At 37.4% G+C, this 18,360-nt stretch overlaps 1 protein-coding gene across 1 annotated transcript in view; it reads left to right on the top strand.

Moving 5' to 3' along the window:
* The window catches only part of c2cd3 (C2 domain containing 3 centriole elongation regulator), a 163,303-nt gene that overhangs the window by 73,217 nt on the left and 71,726 nt on the right, over positions 1-18,360 (top strand). The window contains exons 18-24 of the mRNA XM_060826212.1: positions 1,349-1,532; positions 4,147-4,319; positions 4,826-4,961; positions 11,232-11,500; positions 14,085-14,177; positions 15,144-15,752; positions 17,997-18,338. Of these exons, the coding sequence (XP_060682195.1) occupies positions 1,349-1,532; positions 4,147-4,319; positions 4,826-4,961; positions 11,232-11,500; positions 14,085-14,177; positions 15,144-15,752; positions 17,997-18,338 (1,806 nt within the window). The remainder of the gene's footprint in view (positions 1-1,348; positions 1,533-4,146; positions 4,320-4,825; positions 4,962-11,231; positions 11,501-14,084; positions 14,178-15,143; positions 15,753-17,996; positions 18,339-18,360) is intronic.

The following is an 18,360-nucleotide window of genomic DNA, read 5'->3' as shown; positions in this document are numbered from 1 at the left end:
TTCTGACAATCGACAATGGAATCATGGTCACCATTGAGCCCAGATTATTTTTATTGAATTCAAATTCCACCATCTGCCAGGGGTTCAAACCCTGGGTCCCCAGGATATTATCTGGGTCTCTAGATGAATGGTCTAGCAATAATAACAGTAGCTAATCACCTCCTCCCTGGTAGCACAATTCAATAGATTTACTCTTCATATACTTAACACTGATCTTTTTTGCATCAGCCTTGCTTTGTCCCACTGTTGTCACACTGTTGTTCAATCACCATGGGCTTCCTTCGTAAAACCCATTTACCTGTTAAGTGTCTCTCCTCATCTAAAAGTTTCCATGAAACTCACTTCTTTGACTAGGTAAGGCAATGGCTTCATCATATTATTGCTAGACAATTAAGCCATAGATCCAGGTAATGTTCTGGAATCCCAATACACAGATGATGGAATTTGATAAAGTTTAAAAAAAAGTGGTATGATAAGTTCAAGTTGACAATGAAACTATTGTCAGCTATCAGAAAAACCTATCTGGTTTACTGGTGGCCTTTAGAGAAAGAACCCGCTGTCCTTGCCGGGTCTGGCCAATATATGACTCCAGACCCACAGCAAAGTGGTTGACTCTTAACTACCCTCTGAATAATTAGAAATGGGCAATAAATCCTCACCTGACCAGCAACACTCATTCACTATGAATAAATAAATCTTTGATCGTTTGTCCTAATAGTATCATCTCTGCCTTGGTTTTGTGTCAGATTACAGTTCTGCAAAGCACCTTGGCTTTTTTTGAACTTTGAAAAGCTATTTAGATACAAATTGTTATGTGGTGATGGGGTGATCTCGTCTTCTGAGCAAGAGAGTGGAAATGAAAACTCTGTAGTGATTCAGGTCTAATAGTGGAAATTGCAGATTTCTGTGGAGGTTGAACGGGATCAGACAAACAATTTATCTCTTCTCTGCTGTATCAACCCTTGAAATAGTCTGGAAGACTACTCAGTTCTGTCAAAATACTGAGATTGGAAGAAGGCCCACCACCACCCTCTTGGAGCAACTTAGGAGGGACAAGAGACATTTTTCTTGCCAGCAGTATCTACTTCTTTAGAAATTTTTAAATAAAAAATTGCTGCTGTATTTTTTACATCATCAGTTATAGATTCATTACATGCAACTTATAAATTTAAATTGTCTTGTGCAAATGGTTTCATTATTAAGATCTTTAACACTTGTGCCCAGATGTTCTGGAAAGTCAACTTCTGCATGAACCCAAATCTGAAACAGGTTCGTGTATTTAAATACAGTGGAGATTAATTCCTGCAGTTAAATTAAACCATTTTTTGTACTCATTGTTTTGCTACAGACATCATGTTGAAGCCTTTTCGAACATCAACCACATTGTGTGTACCAGATCCTCTGTTTAATGACTGCCAAAATCATTCTCTTCTCATCCCACTGGACCTTCCAGTGCAGAAGATACTGCTGAATACTTTTTCAAAGCAAATATTTGGAGAAGGCGGTGGCATTCAGTTTGAAGTTTGGTGTAGGTAAATGCTGAAACCATAGAAATAAGTTGATGTTATCTAGCAGGAAAATAGGACGGAGTCTATGTGAAATGTGTCATTAAATTTAAAACTATCTTAGCTAAATATGAATCCGTATTCATCTCTGGGTTAATTGCTGAAAGGTATTATGTTGGCAGAACATTTAGACCTCCAGTCATCAGATCAAATGCAAGAAGGCAAAATTTGAAGCAATCATTGCAATTTATACTACAGGAGAAAGGGGTCCTTATCCCTAAGGATCAAAAATGACTTGCAACCACTCCAGTTGGATGAGCTTTGCATAAACTTATATGTTCAGATATGTGATCTACCACAAGAGAACTTTGTGGGAAGCTAGGGAAGTGATTGCTGGGCCTCTTACTGAGATATCTGTGTCCCCAATAGCCATCGATGAGCTGTTGGAAGACTGGAGGGTGGCTAATATGATGCCATTGTTTAAAAAAGGTGATAAGGACAAGCCAGGGAACTCTAAATTGGGGAGCCTGACGTCTGTGGTGGGTAGGTTATTGGAAGGGATTCTGTGGGATAGGATTTGGAAATGCAATGACTGATTAGGAACAGTCAATATGGCTTTGTGCTTGGGAAATCGTGTCTCACTAACTTTACTGAAGTTTTTGAAGAAATGACAAAGAAGATTGATTAAGGCAGCGCGGTGGACAGTGTATGGACTCCAGTAAGGCATCTAACAAGGTTCCGCTTGGTAGGCTGGTTAGACCCCATTGAATACAAGGAGAACTGTCCATTAAGATACAAAATTTGCTCAAAGGTAGGAGACAGATGATGATGGTGGAAGGTTGATTTTTGAATTGGAGGCCTGTGACATGCAGTGTGCTGCAAGGATTGATGCTGGGTCCACTGTTTTTTATCATTCATGTAAATGATTTGGATGTGAATATGAGAAGTGTGGTTAATACATTTGCAGCTGGCACCAATATTGATGATGTAGTGGACAGCGAAGAAGGTTACCTCACAGCACAGCAGGACCTTGATCAGATGGATAAATGAACTGAGGAGTGACAGTTAGAGTTTAATTTAGATAAATGTGCGATGCTGCATTTTGGTAGGGCAGGACTTATACACCTTAATGGTAAGGTCCTGGTGAGTGTTGCTCAACAAAGAATCCTTGGGGTGCAGGTTCATAGTTCCTTGAAAGTGGAGTCACACGTAGACAGGTTAGTGAAGAAGATATTTAATGTAGTTGCCTTTATTGGTCAGTGCGTTGAGTATAGGAGTGGGAGGTCATGTTGCAGCTGTACAGGACATTAGACAGGCCACTTTTGGAATACTGCATTCAATTCTGGTCTCACTGCTATAGGAAAGATGTTGTGAAACTTGAAAGGATTCAGAAAAGATTTACAAGGATGTTGCCAAGGTTGGAGAGTTGGAGCTATAGGGAGAGGCTGAATAGGCTGGACTATTTTCCCTGGAGCATTGGAGGCTGAGGGGTGACCGTATAGAGGTTTATAAAATCATGAGGGGCATGTAGGGTGAATGGCCAAGCCCTTTTCCCCAGGGGACAGGTGGTAGATAGTGGTATAATAGTAATGTCGGTGGACCAGAAATCCAGAACTCCAGGTTCCTGTCCTTCTTTGAGGAAATTCCTGAAACAGTTCCATTGTATTCTTAGAGTTTCATGCCACTATCGAGCTCAATGTAGAACAGTTACTTTGGAGGTCTGCTTAAGGCTGGTTTTGAATCATTAGTGCCTCAAAACTGAACAAGTTGGCCTGGGAGAGGTGTTGCTGTTGGATCACTTTTCTTGCCACTAATTGGTAAGTTGACTTTAGTGGCACCATTGCCATGGAGAAAACAATGGGGAATTATTGTCCTTTCAGGTTCCCTGATTGAAAAGGTGCAAGTTCCAAAGAAGGACTTGAAATGTTCTTTCTTTCCATCTCCATAGATGCTGCCAGGCCTGCAGAGTTTCTCTAACACTACAGTTTTATTTCAAGGTTTGAGCATATTCCTTTCGCTTACAGGAAACTGTGCGTGTGGCCACTGGCTAGTGTAGATGGCCCACATTGCAAATTTACCTGAATATATTAAATTACCTTACAAAAAATTGTGGATAGTTCAAAATTTATTTCCCTTCCTAAATTGCCCTGAGTAGGTGACAGTGTGCTACCTTTTGAACTGTTGTACTCTGTGATGTTGGTAAATCCGTGACATTGTAGAGAAGGAAATTCCAGGTTTTTGACCTAATGAGGAAGCAACAGCAGTTTAGTTCCAATTCAGGATATTGTGTGGCTTGAAAGCATTTGCAGATGGTGGTGTTCTCATGTGCCTGGCCTGTTGTCTTTCTCCCAGGTTATAGAGATCTTGGATTGAAAAGTTCTGCAGTGCACCTTGTAGATGATGCAAGCATTTTCCTGTGTAGGGGCTGTGAGCATGTCAGGTGGTGGATGGGTTGCTGATGAAGTGGGCTGCTTTGTCCTAGATGATCTTGAACCTCTCGAATGTTGTTAAGAGTTGCACTTCTCTCAACAGGTGGAGAATATACTATCACACTCCTGACTTGTTTCAAGTAGATGGCAGGGAAGCTTTGGGGAGTTAATTTAATGTGAAGTTGTGTAACAAACTCATTTTATTCTCTCAGGTATTATTACCCTAATGTTAGAGACCAGCTTGTTGCCAGGAGTGTCCTACCTTTATCAAAGCTGTGTGCTATGGTAACTATGCAACATCGCAAGGAAGTTGGAGTTCAAATGTTTAGCATTCCCCTAATGCCTAGAACAGAAAATGTTGAAGGACATCCTGTGCGCTCCACCGGTACGTGAAATATTTTTATCTTTTTATTTACATCAGAGGATTGAGTATGTAGGTGAACCGATTGATATTAACTGCTTTATGATAACATTTAGTGAAGCTCTGTCATTTAAGGAGGAATGTTGAAACAAGTTGCCTATATTAACCAATCTAGAAAGCTAACTTGACCAACAGCTTCATAAAAGCTCATGCATAGTTCCAAAAGCTATCAATGTAAATTCTTTAATTACCAGCCTGTGACCTGATATTGCTGAGTTACCTGTTTAATGTTGAGGAAAACAGTTCCTGTTTCATGTGTGATGAAACAAATTGTTGACTGTGATTTTCAATTAAATCGCATTTTCTAAAAGTTAAGCTGAGACATCAAATAACCATGCAACTCTTATTTTTAATATCTTTTTGTAGACTACAAAGCTTGATTTTCTGAACGCAAATTTGATGTTGCAACACGGAGAGGGTATAATGTAATTTACCTTGAATATCATGTAATTCTTTCACATGTGTTGCAGGCTTATTGGATGTTAGTGTAAAATACAGACGTTCAGTGCAAACAACTGAGGATGCCAGGGAAGGTATCGTAGCATCTCATGCTGTGTCCCTTTCAATAAAGCTCCTCCGGGCTTCAGGGCTACAAGCTGCAGCAAGGTGAGGAAAATTAAGTAATGTTTCATCGATCTGATATTCACTTATGATTTTATTGGTGTTAAAATTTGAAATGGGATTTTTGCTTCATGCTAACAATTATTTTAAAGATCACATTGTTTAGAATTGTGACAGATTTTAATACCTGACTCTGTTTTTTCTCTTTGCATTTTTACAAACAGCTTCAGTACTCTGACTAATTAAACTTTTAAAATAAATTATTGACCAGGTAGACCTAAAGGGATGCTATAAAAATGATGCATTTGGACCTTCAAAAGTAATTGGCCACGTGCCACCAGAGAAATGTTGCCAAGATTGAGAAGGCTCAGCATATTGAGTACAGTGTGACCAAAAGAGACAGTTGAAGGGTTAACAACTAGAATATATGGATCATTGATGTTTTGCAGATTGACAAGATGCAGCTAAAGATCCATATTGGTAGCTCTCTAAAAGTTCATAAACTGTGTAGAGATGGGTTTACTGGGAACAATATCAAAATTTGCTCAAACCAGATAAGGATATAACAAACTGAATAAAACTGGAACACATGAGACAATCACAATTTGTGCACAAAATTCAATTTTGTAAAATCAATGTGATGACATTCTAATTTATTTAAGTGTGAAAAATTGATATGTATCTCAAATATGGATAGCCTCATTTGAGTGGAAGAATGGAGCTGCAGATGGTGAGATTTTGAAAGCAGAACTGTCCTTGAGAAAAGCCTTAAAAATTAATTGAATTCTGAGTTTATTGTATCAGGATATTGAAATAAATACAAGGTGGTAAATGATTAATCTGCACACGTTGATAGACCATATTTGGAGCATTGCTTGGTTCCAGGAATGACGAAGAAAGTGTTTTGGAAAAGGTATATTACAAATTCACTGGAAAGGCACCAAACACAAACTTAGTGTTGATGAGAGCTCACTTTTTGCTACTCAAGGAGCTGGTAGCTGTGACTTCTAAATATAGAACTCCCATTTAAAAAAAACTGGCAACAGTAAGGTATGATTCCTAGCTGTATAACAGTGAAAGATCAGGTGGAAAAGTCCATTAAAAGACAACATTTGCCTTCTACGTATGGGCATCAAATAGGATTTTCCATGCATACACCCTAATCCCTCTGCTTTTGCACCCCTTTTAGATTTGTACCCTTTTATTTCATGTTTAAATAGCATCTTTCACAATTTCAGGGCATTCTAAAGCACTTCACACCAATTGAAATACTTCTGTAGAGAATCCAATCTCGGCGGCTGTGTGTATGGAGTTTGCACATTCTCCCTATGTCTCCGTGGGTTTTCTCCGGGTGCTCTGGTTTCCTCCCGCAGTCCAAAAATGTGCAGGTTAGGTGAATTGGCCAGGCTAAATTGCCCAGAGTGTTCAGGGATGTGTAGATTAGGTACATCGGGGGTAAATATAGGGATGGGGAATGGGTCTGGGTAGGTCACTCTTTGGAGGGTCAATGTGAAGTTGTTGGGCCGGTGTGAAGTTGTTGGGCCGAAGGGCCTGTTTCCACACTGTAGGGATTCTACTAAAAAAAATTGTGTTAGGTAACAATCGCTAGCGAAACGCAGGATAGCATTAGAATAAATATTTTGCACAGGTGAGCTTTTAAAAGATGGAATGTTTTCCTTTAAGTAGCTACAAAGGTGGAGAGAGTAATATTTGAAAGGGATAGGGACCAGCATGTGAAAATATCAAACAGGAAAAGCAGGACTGTCAAACCTGACCAATATTGTCATAGTAGAACAAATCGTTACTTCCATCCTACCTGTCTTTTATATGTTATGAATTCAGTTTTAATATTTGCATAAATATGTACTCATACCATAATACATCAACTCATTGAATAGCTCAGTTTCTTTGTGAAAAGGAGTACATCCTGTCATCCAACTTTATTCTATATTTCAGTAATTTGTGAGCAAATACCTAGACCTTTAAAGTTGGTTAATGTAAGTCTTATTGAATCTTGTTCTTTCAGTTATTTAACAATCACAGTAAAATCTCCTTGAAGTTAATGCTTTTCTAGAGAAAAGCACTCAAACACTCTATAATAAAAGCAAAAGATCATGAATACTGAAAATCTGAAACAAAAACATAAAATTCTGAAAATGCTCAACAGATGATTGACTTTCCTGAAATATTAACTTTGTGCAAGATACAATAGACCTCATACCCTCATGTAACAACCTTCCATCTCCCATATGATTAGCATGTATTTGTATTCACTTTTGTATAAGTATACCCTAGGATAGGACTAGATCTTTACATTTAATTACTTCAACCCTGTCAGCCTTGTGATAGTATTTCTCCTCATTTGTATTTAATTGAACAACAATCGCAATTCTTGTTGTTCACACTTGTTTTGCTCTAGGTTCCTTTTGCTGAAAGATACCAATGTATTATTTAATGGCATTACAGCCCAACAGAGAACTCTATTTTTACAACATATCAGTACGTTATACAAGATATTAATTTATGAATTAACAGCTCATAATGGATGAGGAATATTGCGCCTTGTGTTTTTCAATAATTGTTTGTTAGCAGAATATAACAAGGTCAAGTCTAATATCTGTACTCAGAAGTAAGTGGTTATGGCAATGGATTTGAAATCAGTTTGTTATCTCAGCCTAGTTGCCAGTCATGCTGACCACATCTCTCAGGTCTTGTGCTACAGTTTTAGTTTCCCTACCTCTGAGCCAGAAAATCTGGATTTAAGACCTAATTGCAATAGAGGTGTATCATAACATATCCGAAAACGTTGTTGAAACATAGCATGGTTAGGAGGCACCATTGCAGATATATTATAACATTTCTCTGAAGTCTTATTTTATCTGTTCTGGGTTTTTCAATTCTGCTTTTAGCAAAATTATATGCAACTTTGCTCTGAACTTTTTTACGCAACTGTCACTTCTTGATTTATCTAATTGTTTTTATTTTGGTAGCTTTGAGAGTTCCCCTGCTATGTGGGAGTTTGAGTTGAAAGTGGAAGAAAGATGGATTTTAGTTTTTAGTTTGATAAAAGATTAATTGTTTTGTTTTTACAAAGGTCAGAAAGTCATTTTTGAACTGTGAATTTGAACATCGTTTCCAAGAAAACATATGACTTAAATGACTCGATCAGCTACCTGGAGAGTTAACTGCTGAATGTTTACAATGTTGACTTTTATAATATGAAAAAAAAAGTAGATGGTCTGCAACCACTAGTAGGTTGAGTTCAAAAGATAAGTCATCCGAGCATGAACAAAGTCTGTATGAATCTGATTCCTGAAACGTCGAATCTCCTGTTCCCTGGATGCTGCCTGACCTGCTGCGCTTTTTCTGCAACATATTTTCAGCTCTGAATCTTCAGGCAGTCAGAGTGAGTAGAGATCTCTCGACTGGCAGAATTGGAAAGAACTTCTCTACAATCAGAGCTAAAAGGAAGACATCAGGCATTGGAGCTGGAAAAAAGTCTTAAGCTTACTCTCGCAAAAAGGGTTGGGAGAAGGATTTTGAGTAAAAAAGATAAGAGTTATACTTCACTGGGGTTGAGTGACTACAAAGATATTTCTTGAAAAGGATTGAATCTTTCTTTCTTACCTGTTAATGTGCACTCTTTCCAAATTGTCTTATGTAGAAGCATTTTTTTTGTTAAAAGAACATTGACAGCCTTACGTGAATATGTTCAGTGACTGACCAACACGGTGGCTAAACTGCAAAAATGAAACTTATGGTCAATTAAATGGGGTTTCCTTCTGGATCTGACTTGTCCAGTGTTATCATCAGGAATCATAAAAGGCTTACTCTGCAACCTCATTCAATTTTTTACTGAGTATTTATCAGAATTTAGCTTCAGATTAATTAAGACAGTGTATAGTTTTGTGTTCTTTTACCCTATCTTCTCTTTTCTAGTCTTTCATTTAAATATCATAATTCTTTGAGATCTAGCTCCACATGTTTTAGCTGTCTGATATCTCACGGAGTGGTGCGAGAAAATTATATTATACTGGTTAGTTCAGTACGATGGAGTGAAGGCTCATGGAAACCTTACAGAAACCTGAGCTTTTTCAATGGAAACTGTTATTTAGAAATATATACCTCCTATAGCTGTTTACTTATTACTTATTGTATTTTTAAAATGCTACTGGTACTCATTTACTGCATCTCTCAACAAAATAAGACAGTTTTATTCCCCAAAATTGATAAAAGTCAGACCTCTGATGAATAAGCAGCGGAATTTCTAATTAATTCTCATATTCTAATTTCTGTTTGTGGAACCCTACTGTAGGCTGATTGTTAGCTATATTTTCCTATAATTAAAATATTTGACTTTATGATAAAATATTTAACTGACTTTAAAATACGAACGTCAAAGGAACCAAATAGTTGCAAAAGGTTTTCTTCCCGACTACTGCACATCATCAACATCATTTTGCTTAGATTTTTGACCAAAGTAAGTTGTCAATACTTTGTAAAAATAAAATGGAATAAGCCATCTGAAATAATTCCACAGAGTCTGGTGTCTCATCGTCAAGTTACTATTTATTCACACATGTGTAGTATATGACATTGACCCTGCTAGGTCAAATCTGACTCCTACAGTGAACAGAACTCCTGCCATTCCTGTTTATATCTGTCAGACAGAACTCCCTGTTTGGACTAGTTTAACAGCCCCAATCAGGGATCTCACAGTCTTTGACATACATCTGGCTGACTTCATTCCAACCACTAAACCAATCTTCTCCAATTTTGTAGCTTATATGACAACACATAGTTTTCTCCAACTTTCAATTCCTTTTCCTCTAACTAAAAGCAAAATTGTGCCGATGCTGAAAATCTAAAATAAAAATAGAAAATGCTGACAAACCCAGCAGATCTGTCAGCATTTGTAGAGAGAAATAATTTCAAGGCTGAAAGAGACTGGAAAATTGTTTATTTTAATGTACTTGGGTTGAACAGGTGATGAGGATGCCTGGAGTAATAGACAAGGGGGTGCTCATGGTGTTAAATGAAAGGTTGAAATGTGTAATTGTCATATTGGATACAAAACATGGACTCTGTTCTCTGTCCACCAATGCTGCCAGACCTGCTGCATTCTGCTAGCATTTTCTATTTTAATTTCTTTTTCTACATAGCTGTTCTAGTCTTTTAAATGTTGATTAAATCCACCAGTACAGATATCGTACTTATTTTGATTTATAGAGTATCTGCTACTCTGAGGAAGTCTAGTTTTTAAAATATTATATAAGATTGCATACTGTTACTTCTGCGACATTGCCAATTTAGGTTGACATTTAATTATGTGAATTACTGAAGGAGTTCTTCAATTTACAAAAAAAACCCTCCACTTGTATCTGCCTGCCTTTTCATGTGGTCATAAATATCCTATGCTCATTCAAACTTCAAATAAGGCCTCCTCACATTCTAGCTGATATTTATTACTAAAATTGCTATAAAATAGATCATTTATCTTATACTGGTCATAGACCAGTATAAGGATTGGCTATTGTGTTTGCCTATAATTGCATTGCAAATGACATTTTAGCCTGCTGAATTGACTGTAAAAAGGTTTGGGGTAATCCAGGAGTATGAAAAGCTCAATAAAAGCACTATACTTGTTTTTGCCTTTCATTACCTCTGTATTTCACATAATCCTATGTGTCCATTTTGCTTGGATTTCTAACCCAAATGAGGTATTGGGACTTGACAAAAATGAAAAATGTACAGTTTTCACAGTTTGTTATCTGACGAACGGTCACTGGACTTAAAACATAAACTTTATTTTCTCTCTACAGATGCTGCCAGACCTGTTATGTTTTACCCGCATTCTCTGTTATTGTTAAAGATTTCACAGTTTACTTTAATGAGAACTTGAGTAAACAGATAACTTAGTATGAAATTTTTCTTACACTCAACTAAGGATGTACATCGTACATTTATTCAGAGAATCATCAGGACTCCAGCAAAAATTGAAGACATTTAATTTCGACATAGAACATCAACAGTGCAATGAGTTTTGCAGCAGCTTTCAGTGCTTTCTGCATAATGATATGCAAAAATTATATCTGCATGGTACTTTTATAAGTGATCATTTGGATGCACATGTCAGATGTTGGTGCACCAATGTCTGAATTTAATAACTGGCCTTCAGAAGTCAATCTTAAAGCTAGAGTTATGAAAATGATTCCCTTTTGATTAAAAGTTCATAATTTTAATTTATTTGAAACTTGATTCCTAATCCCCTGGTAAATGAATAAATGATTTATATTTCTGTTTCTTTAAATGCAGGATTGCAGCAGAAAGGAACCAATCATTGAAATACCAATCTGAAATTGGTGTGAATACGTATGTTACAATTCGTATTTCCTTTCTGCTGGAAAACGAAAGGCAATGTACAAATGTGGTTGCCCGTACATTCTGCCCAGAATTTGATCATTCCTCTGAATTTCCATGCAACCTGGTAATGCAGAGATCCACAGGAGAGAGTTTCAGTTTGGCTGAACTACTGGAGTCATCAGAAGCCGTGTTTACTATCTACCATCAGTCTGTTACAACAGGTACCTTTTTGTCTTTTCAGAGTATACAGTATCGTTTACTGCATCCCAACATTGATTTTAAGTTTCTGCACCTGCAAAATTCCAAAGATAAACAGATGGCCACATGACTATTGCTGCAATGGATTGCCATGAAGTAGACAGTAGTAGTCCAGAACAAGTCCTCCTTTTCTACCTGTATGAAAGATTTTTTTTTAACTGTCCCATAATCTGGTTGAATGCAGAATTTATTTTGGGAAATTGTAAGCAAAAATCATGCACTCCATCGTCTATCACAAGAGGAAGGCTCTTGCAAATATGTGTATGCATATAATCAAAATTCCAAGATTGCTCGATATAATTATACTTGTGAGACAATAGACAGTAAAGAGCAATTCAATACATTTATAAATGTGCTTGCATTTGAGTGTAAACCTTTTGTCAGCCTTGACTCAGTTGTACACAAGCTCCTCTGAATTATAAGGACATGAATTCAAACTACAGTGGAAACTTAATCATATAATCTAGACTGACATAAAGAAGAGGTGCACTGTTAAATGTATCACCTTTCATAATTGAAGGCCCCATCAGCTTTCTGTGATGCACTTAAGCGATTCTATTGTAATCTTTGAAAAAAAGCTGGAAGTTTTCTGCTATCCTGGTCAAAATTTACTCTGGATTCATTTAAGAAAGAGTTGGCTAGAGCTGTCAAAGATCGTGGAATCAAGGGTTATGGAGATAAAGCAGGAAGAGGATATTGATTAGGAATGATCAGCCATGATCGTATTGAATGGCAGTGCAGGCTCGCAGGGCTGAATGGCCTACTCCTGTACCTATTGTCTATTGTCTACTCCTCAACCAATAGCAGTATTAAAGGAATAACTGCTTATTTTAATCTCTGTTGTGGGACCCTGTGTGAGAATTGACTGCCTGTTGGCCTTCAGTGTAAAGTGCAACTTCACTCTGAAGCATTTTGTTAGTTTTATAGCAGTTTGAATATTCTGAAAATGTGAAAGTATATTCATTATGTAATTTATTTTTATCTTTTTGTTATGGAGCAGACCAAAACATATTAAGACCCTAACTTTTTCATATTTTAAAGCAAGTGCCAGGAATTGTGTTCTGAATGCAATTCGATTGGTCAAACTACCAGTTTAAAGCAAAACACCCTTTATTCATACGCCTCAGTTAAAGTACAACAAAATAAAGAAAAAAAATTGCATAACTTAACTCTGTTGGAAAACTTCACAGAATGATACATTATTTAACTATCAAACAGTAACTGTTCCAATATAGTAACATCCCATAAACTTACCCTTGGAAAAAGGCAAATTCAGTAAAATAGATTATCTCACAGGCAATTCTCCAGTCCAGGAGGAGAAACATCAAGAGAACATAGAACAATACAGCACAGAACAGGCCCTTCGGCCCACGATGTTGTGCCGAACATTTGTCCTAGCTTAAGCACCTGTCCATGTACCTATCCAATTGCCGCTTAAAGGTCACCAATGATTCTGACTCTGCCGTTCCCACCACTCTCTGGGTAAAGAACCCACCCCTGACATCCCCCCCCCCATACCTTCCACCCTTCACCTTAAATTTATGTCCCCTTGTAACACTCTGTTGTACCCGGGGAAAAAGTCTCTGACTGTCTACTCTATCTATTCCCCTGATCATCTTATAAACCTCTATCAAGTCACCCCTCATCCTTCGCCGTTCCAGTGAGAAAAGGCCTAGCACTCTCAACCTATCCTCGTACTAACTGTTCTCCATTCCAGGCAACAGCCTGGTAAATCTCCTCTGCACCCTCTCCAAAGCTTTCACATCTTTCCTAAAGTGAGGCGACCAGAACTGCACACAGTACTCCAAATGTGGCCTTACCAAGGTCCTGTACAGCTGCAACATCACCTCACAACTTTTGAATTCAATCCCTCTGCTAATGAACGCTAATACACCATAGGCCTTCTTACAAGCTCTATCCACCTGAGTGGCAACTTTCAAAGAGCAATGAACATAGATCCCAAGATCCCTCTGCTCCTCCACCTTACTAAGAACCCTACCGTTAACCCTGTATTCCGCATTCTTATTTGTCCTTCCAAAATGGACAACCTCACACTTGACAGGGTTGAATTCCATCTGCCACTCCTCAGCCCAGCTCTGTGTCATATCTAACCTCAGAGAGAGAGAGCTAAGAGAGAGAGAGAGAGTAGCAGGGTGAGATGTAATGTAACTTCCAAACCCAGCTTCAAGACCCGAGCAGCTGCTCCTGAAAAATTAAAACTAGAAATCCTGGCTGTGGGAGAGCTTGACCCCACCTATTCAGGCTGCTTCTATTATTCCATCCGCAAACAAAAAAACCCCAAGGTGTCACAACCTGTTTACTTTATTGGAATTAAGCAGACAGTTAGGCGCCTCTGTCTTAAGGCATCTGTTTTAAAAAAAGGTCAAAATGCACCTCTTAAAGCCATAATATTGTTACCTTCTGTTTCATTTTATTACAGTTTGAAACAAATAATTAGTGCAAATTTCATAATTTCATTGTTTTGTTACTAGAGTTTTCTTTTCATTGTATTTGTAAACATTGTTTTCCATATTTACTATTTGACAGCTAAACAAAGCACATTTGTAATTGGTTCATCAAAGGACATTGAATTGGGATCTGTACGGATTCCCCTGTCAGCCTTGCTGACCAGACGGACAGGTAATAAGAAAGCTAGTATAATAGACGTATTGGTTTGCTACCAAAATGCGAATCTAGGATTTTACATAGAAGACTTAGGCAGTTTAATAGTTGTTAAGGAGTAACTTAATATTACTGTTATTATTGTTCCAAACGTTATGTTGATCAATTTAGCTGTAGTGGCTACTTCTTGAAAATGTATTAACTATGTAAAATGAGGCCAAACATTTTAAAGTAGAAAGTATTTGATGTCTTAATATGCTGCTCAGCAAAATAATTCACAATATGATTTCTTGACTTGGTAAGTTGGGGGTTGGGGAGGAACTTTGGATGGTGATTCAATCTTGCAAATTAAGTATGTTTGGTTAGAGTAAGAGAGCACATTACCAGATCTCCACACTGACCTATACTATGAAATATGGAACCTGAATAATTGAAATGAATTGGTTGATGTGCAGATTCTTGAGTAGAGATGTCGTATTCATTCAACTTCAAATGTAGTTTCAATATAGAAATGGGATAATTTGTCACTTGCTTTGAGAACCATTGAAGAGTTTCTGGGTTAAATAATTTTACACTAAGATCAGGTAAACTTTTATGTTATTTTTATTATTTGATTTTGATAAATGGGTAACCTTGACAGGGCTCTGAATCATCCACACAGCATGGAAGTGCAGGCATGTGGCAGTCATGTGGAGTAGGGCTGGAGAATTCCTTTCTCTGAAGGCATGAGTAAACTAGTGAATTTTTATGAGACCTTTACATGATAGTTTTCTGGATGTTACTGCATAGATTACTCAATTGTTTTAATTAATTTTTATATGATAGGCTTCAGATTTTTGGTCATGGTTATTTGGTCCATACTATGAGTATTAAACTGCTGTATCCATATTGATATGTCAGTTATTTACATGTTCTTAATATGTGCTGACAAATTATATATGTTGAATGGGCTTACAAACTATTTATTTTGTATTCTATGTGAAGGCATCTCGGGTTGGTATGCAGTGAGTCTTCCAGAGGTTATCACTTCTGCTCAGTCTTGTGGAATTCTACAGAACTTAGTCGGTGGGCTTGAGATTTCAATCCACTTTGCACATCCCAATGACAGAGAGCGTGTCATAAAGGCTGCAGAGGCACTGGACTGGCAGTGTGGAACAAATGAGGAAAAAGTTAAAGAGTGGCAATCCCCAGAAAGTAGTGTATCAATAACACTAACTGTGTCACGGATATGGCTCCCATTGCACTGTGTAACGGTGGCTGGACAAGAGCATCTAGACCAATTCACCTTCTGTTACGTTCGGTATAAATTGTATGATAGAGAGGCTATTTGTACATCACTTCAAAAGCCAGTCCTGACTGTGAACAAAAGTTGTGTTACAGTGAACTTTGATGAGGTGAAGACTATATATCTGAAAAGAGCCCAATCATTGATCTGGTACCTAAGTGAAGAAAAACTAGAAGTACAAGTCTGGTTGGCACATGGAAACAATAACAAGACACTGAGACCTCATGATACTGATCGATTAGTTGGATATTCATTCATAGATCTGTCAACCCTGGCAGAGAAATCTTCAAGAAAGCTTACAGTTAGTGGTATGTACAACCAATTTTGGATGCCAGTTCAGTTGAAGTATGTATTTATTTGATGTGTCTTACTCTTTCCAAAATCCATTTCCTGCTTTAAAGAGTTGACTTAAATTATCTTCAACCCGCTCTCCCCCCCCTCCCCAACTCCCACTCCTTAAATATAGTTTACCTGTTTTTCTTTTTGCCTTCATATTGGTTTTTTCAGATTCCATACTCTCTACGAATCTTTCTTGATATTTAAAATACTCTTGAATTTCAAAGATGTCTTATATGGAGACATAAAACAGGTTTCCTTTATGAATTGAAGGAAATCGGTAACACTTGGAAGTGATCTATCATCCTGATATTTCTCCTGTTGCAACGATAGAAGAATACTACATCATATGTATGTGCCCACTTATTCATGTATGTTCCTCCATCTTTGACAAGGACCTGGTTAGTTGAAGCATTATGCAAGTAGATGATCAATTATTACAGAAAGATGCACAATTGAAAATGGAGGGATCAACCCATCCATTACTGGCAAGTTCCTCAAGAGCGGAATTGTTTTCCGCTCATCATATTGCCATCTCCCAAAAGATGGTAGTGGAATTTTTCAGTCATGTTTTACAGGTTTTTTTCCTGTCATAATGGTGTAATGGATATTTCTCTAACTTGTTTTTATTTTGTTTCTCTTGCCTCATTTTGCTTTCAAGAATACGTTTTGTAATAATCACTATAGCTCCGTTTCTTGCTATTACAGAAGTAAATTGTGACCACTGCAAATCATATGTGCCAACTTCCTCATCTCCAATCTGCAATTCCAAAAAGCAAAACTTCATTAAAAATCTATAGATTTAAAATTTCAGAGCTTATAAACATAGATGCAAGACTTTGTTATGTAAATTTATCTTTAATAATTAATTATTTTGTTGCTTGGTGTGGGTGTTGCATTATCAGATGTAATTGAGTTGTTGGGGAATGGAATGGAGTCCTTGCAGGAAGAGGAGGAGAAGGTGTTTTGATCAAGGTAACTGGATATTGGGCTTGTCATGGCTACTGGTGAACTGTCCATCCCCAGCATCAAAGATAAACATGTCAAGGGAAAAAAGGAGGGTGACCCTGTGTAAAGATCGTGAAGATTTGGAAATTGTTGAAGTGTTGGATGGAGTCAAGAGACATTAATGGAGTTGAGTCATTAATGAACATCCTTCAGCTATTTCAAAAGAAGAGACCATTGAGATGAAGCTGAAATGATGGAAAGAGGGTCACAAGGAAAAATCCTCCCCTTTAATCAATATTTTGGTCACCAGACTTGACACCCCTAATTCAGCTAGATCTGTGTATTTTTATTCATATTTTGGAATACTTTTCCACAGTAAAGATATGAAATATCAAAGAAGAATATCATATTCAGCCCATTATGTCTGCCTTAGCTCTCTGAGTGTGCTTCGTGACTCAGTGTCATTTTCCTACCTTTCCCTATACATTATTTCTACTTGATAATCGTCTAGTGCTCTCTTGAATGCCTCATTTGAATATGGCTCAACTGCACCTCCAGGCATGTGTTCATGACCTGAGCCACTTGCTCTGTGAAAATCTTTTTCTTATATCACATTTACTATGTTTGGTTTGCATATGATTTTATTTTTGTTCCCTGTTGTTTTTAATCCTTTTAAGAACAGGAACAGTTTTGCCTTGTATACTCTGTCTAAACTTATCAGGATTTTGAAAAGTTCTTTCAAATTCCTTCATACCTTTCTCTACATCAAGGAAAGCAGTCTTAAGTTCTCCAGTCATTCTTCATAACTGAAGTTTCTCATCTCTGGATACATCTTATAAACCTCTAATATACTTGGACCATTCCTGAAGTGTGGAAACCAGAACAGCACACAATACTATATCTGAGGTCTAATTGGTATCTTCTACAGACTCCGCCTAACCTGAATGCTGATTTTATTAACTGATCCCCTACCTGCACTCTTCCACCTTTTAATGACTTGTGCACATGTATGCACAGGTTTCTGCTCCTCAACAGCTGTTAGAGTAGTAATTTTTATTATAAACAATTTCTTGATATTCTTTCTCCCAAAATGCATCCCCTTCCATTTCATCTGCAAAATGTTGACTGAATCCTCCAGCAGCACGTAGAAATAAAATACTCTGTATAAATGTATTTCACATTTTCAAGAAGAATATTTAAAAATAGGGAAGGAAGAGCCAGAGAAATTCCAAAATGTACATATTTCTCTCTATTTAATTTCTTTGCAGGCGTTTATCCACTTTTCAAGCGAGGTGCTTCTGACCTGTCAGGTGCAGCTGTAAGGTTCCACATCACACTGGCACCAAATGATCCACTACTATCTGACGACTGTACTTCTCAAAGAATAAGCTATGCAGAGAATGACCATGATTACGAACATGGTACTGAGGAAGATGTATCATTCATTAATGAAAAAGAACAAGCATCAAAAGAACACATTGATAAAGAAACATCCACAGGTTCTAATGTTGAATGCAAGAAAATGGCTAATGAAATTTCTGAGGTGGACCTAGCTAACACGTTTGCAGTGAACGTTATAGTAGAAAGAGCAATGCACATAAGCTTGAAAGGTAAGAATTTTACTACTTGTCA

Source organism: Hemiscyllium ocellatum, chromosome 6 (genome assembly GCF_020745735.1).
Source record: "Hemiscyllium ocellatum isolate sHemOce1 chromosome 6, sHemOce1.pat.X.cur, whole genome shotgun sequence".
In the NCBI taxonomy this organism is placed as follows: Eukaryota; Metazoa; Chordata; class Chondrichthyes; order Orectolobiformes; family Hemiscylliidae; genus Hemiscyllium; species Hemiscyllium ocellatum.
This window is presented reverse-complemented; position numbering and strand designations above follow the sequence as displayed.